Source organism: Austrofundulus limnaeus, unplaced genomic scaffold (assembly GCF_001266775.1).
Source record: "Austrofundulus limnaeus strain Quisiro unplaced genomic scaffold, Austrofundulus_limnaeus-1.0 Scaffold759, whole genome shotgun sequence".
NCBI lineage: Eukaryota > Metazoa > Chordata > Actinopteri > Cyprinodontiformes > Rivulidae > Austrofundulus > Austrofundulus limnaeus.
Genome location: NW_013953161.1, coordinates 16,415 through 19,909, shown reverse-complemented (window position 1 = coordinate 19,909; position 3,495 = coordinate 16,415). Strand labels below are relative to the sequence as shown.

Here is a 3,495-nt window from a genome sequence, read left to right as displayed (position 1 = left end):
CTTTATCTCTTAATAAAGCGTTTTATTTACCCCACTGGACCGCAGTGCTACATCAACCTTTGAGGCTAAACGAAGAGCTTCCGGGGCGAAGGACTGTTGGGTTATTTTATCCTCAGTAAGGACTCTCAGGCAGCTTCCCTGACTGGTTTCGAAAACGTGCATTTTTTTTCCTATAAGACCCTATTTTAACTTGAACTAAGGCTATATTATTATATGTAATAACTATGTTCATTAAAAATAAATACTAAGATCGTTTGGGTTGGAACAATGTTGTAGAAGAGGGCGAACCTAACAGACTAAACTCCGGGCTTAATTTCTCTCAGTTCTTCTTCTGCTTGGCTGTGTGGGGTCAGGCTGTTGTAAACATGGCGGCCGCAGCGGGCAGGCTTCTGTCCTTCAGTAGAAACGCAAAGGTACTGGTTTCACCTTTGCGGACCATTGCAACACCTGTTCACCGCAGCAGTGTAGAGGTTTCAACTACCGGAGAACCTATAACTCACACCGGTCAGGTACGAATTCAAATCTTTTTATATTGTTTTCTGAGCATCCGTGTTAGCTAACCTTAGGATGACGATAGCTCCAGGACAACTTTTCTTTTAGTCGTGTCTGAGGTTCAAAGATGTTTTGTTTAAAATTTCGTCTCATGCATGCACCATATCTCAGTTAGCAAAACAGTTATCTTAGCACAGTATAACTTTTCTTTTTTTCTCCCAGGTGTTTGATGAAAACGACGTAAGGAGAGTCCGATTCGTTGGAAAACAGAAAGAGGTAAATATGCAAGAGCTTGAAGGAAAATTGAAGTTGAGTTCAGCTTTCCAGTTTTATTAAAAACATGGACTTGATATATCTCATGGACTGATTGAGCAAAGGGCAAGAACCAAAGTAAAGAACTGTGGTGTCAAAGTTTCTTTTGATTGTCAAATAAAACATGTCGGAGAGACTATCATGCTGTGGGACTATATGCTTTATTTGAAACGTAAAGAAATTTCAGAAAAGTCCTAAAAAAGGAGGCTGTAATTGTCCCTAAAGCTTTACCATCTAATTAAAGGCAATCAGTAACTTTTACCTACTTTTTACATCAGGGGTTCTCAAACCATTTGGGTCTGGGGACCCCTTTAGGGCAACAAAATGCCAGGGACCCCCTCATAAACCCCGTGCTGTTTTAAAAGATAATTAATTGTCATTTCAACCCCTAAATGCCACGTGGATAAATATTTTTATTAAGTTTATTATGTTTGTTTTATTAGTTCATTGTTCTTTGTGCATTTTTAAAAATAAAAACCAAATTAACAATTTTGTGAAATTTTTTGAGGAACCCCAAGATACATCTTGCGGACCCCTGGGGGTCCTGGGACCCCAGTTTGAGAACCTCTGTTTTATATTAAAGCCTCTTGTTGTTTCAAGTCAATGTTATTCACATGTTTTAGCTATCCAGTTATTCAAACTATCTGATCTGTATTACAGATGTAAAGATAAATATATGTGTCTCTATAATGTAGAATTAAATTGGTTAAATTGATCAATTCCTAATGATTAACTTTATAAAAATTGGGCACTGCATTCAAACTACTGTGTGAAAATAATTCAAACCTCACCACCAGAATCCAGGAGTTATTATTCATAAATAGGAATAAAATATGTAGTTCTACATTTTATAAAGCTGTCAGAGAGGCACAGCTGCTCATGGAGGAATTGAGGCTTTGCTGGGTTGGATTTTATCAAACAGATTCCAGAGAGAAATGGAATCAAATTGGTCACGTTTAGTTTGAACTCTTCCCATGAACCCCAGCTTATTCTCTTCAAACTGCTCTACAGACATCACCGAACCTAAAGAGAATCATCTATAGCAAACTTAAACGCCACAATTACAATAAGTGTTTTCACTTTCTTGTGTCCTCCATTTTCTTTGAGAATCGACCTCATTTTTAAAACTGTTTTTGTGAAGGTGAATAAGAACTTTGCCATTAAGCTTGTGGCAGAAGAACCAGTGAGACACGTTGAGACCAGAGTGGTGTCGTGTGATGGAGGCGGCGGAGCTCTTGGACACCCCAAAGTTTATATAAACTTGGTAACTGCTTTTTTTATTGACTTTTATTTGCACACTTGCTTCTAAATTTGTTTTATTTTGTATTTTATGTTGTTGTAATTGCAACATGCAGTATCTATACCATAGACAAGCTGTTGGAAAAAAAAGCCTCACTATTCTATGGATTTGTCATTTGATCAAAGGTTTTCTATGTTGAACAGTTCTGTTGATCTCATACAAACTACATAAACCAGACAAGGAAATGCTAAAGATGTGCAGGGATCCCCCCCCCCCCCCCCATAAAATTGGCTGGGGGGTGGTTGTGATATAAGCGGAGTGGTACTGTATCATTTTTAAGAGGGTTGGAGGGCTAAGAGAAGCAGGAAGATACGGTAGCATTTTTAATGGCGGTAAGGCCTGGTGGCCCACTAGAGTAATAATACATTGGGAGAAACCCCGATGTGGGTAATAAACAAGAAGAGATATTGTGCTGCAGCTGATTTTTAACTGCTTGTAAATTAATCAGTTCTTTTAATGTGTTCATTTATTTTCATCTGCAGTCCATGTAGCAGGTAAAACAGATACTAAATGCATAAAATTCAAACTCGCAATAAAAACAAATACATATGAAACATCAATATCTACTTATTCAAAACGTCAACCCATGCAACATTAGCACACCACAAACTCTTAACAATATTTTTAAAAAGTTAAATGCCAATGATGACACGTTTGATGTCTTAAAATCCAATTTTTGTTTCTCTCATTGGCTCCATATTTTGTGCTGGTTTTCAGATCTGTAGGGAGCTTGTTCCAATCATTTATGACCTTGTAGGAAATATTGAATATATAAGGCATGAAACAAACAAAAAAAAGGTTGGCAACCATAATACAAAGACAACCTTCAGCCCTAAACGTCGAGGCCAATTTAAAAGATGAAAGAAAAGTTTTGAAATTTCACAAACAGAATATAAAGACATATGGTAAATAATTACCAGTACTTTTACATTCTAACCAAGCTCTTTTCTGATTTTGTGCAGGATAAGGACACAAAAGTGGGCACATGTGGCTACTGTGGACTGCGGTTCCAACAGAATCACCATCACTGAAATGCTGTCTCTGCTTCAATGTATAAACTACAATACTGGTTAATAAATTATGTCTCACCTGTTTAAGTGCATTTTGTCCTGATAACACCTGCTTTAACAGAGACATTGATCTCAGCTAAAATAAATATTTCTTATTATTATTATTATTATTATGATTATTATTTATTTTATTTTTTTTATTGTCTAATGCAAAACCTGGGTGCTATTTATTTATCTTAAATTAATCAGGCAAATCCCACTGAGATCACAGATCTCAGATCTTTTTTTGAAGGGAGATCTGGACCAACATGCATGTCATTGGACTGTGAGAAAATGGTACATGGAGAAAAAAAATACATGCAAACACAAGGAGAACATGCA

At 36.7% G+C, this 3,495-nt stretch overlaps 1 protein-coding gene across 1 annotated transcript; it reads left to right on the top strand.

Moving 5' to 3' along the window:
* The first annotated feature begins 323 nt into the window (after positions 1 to 323).
* ndufs6 (NADH:ubiquinone oxidoreductase subunit S6) lies at positions 324 to 3,201 on the top strand. Its single transcript, XM_014028416.1, has 4 exons — positions 324 to 509; positions 715 to 768; positions 1,946 to 2,068; positions 3,067 to 3,201. The coding sequence occupies exons 1-4, from the start codon at positions 366 to 368 to the stop codon at positions 3,133 to 3,135; spliced, it is 390 nt and encodes a 129-aa protein (XP_013883870.1). The 5' UTR covers positions 324 to 365; the 3' UTR covers positions 3,136 to 3,201.
* Positions 3,202 to 3,495: the final 294 nt, after the last annotated feature.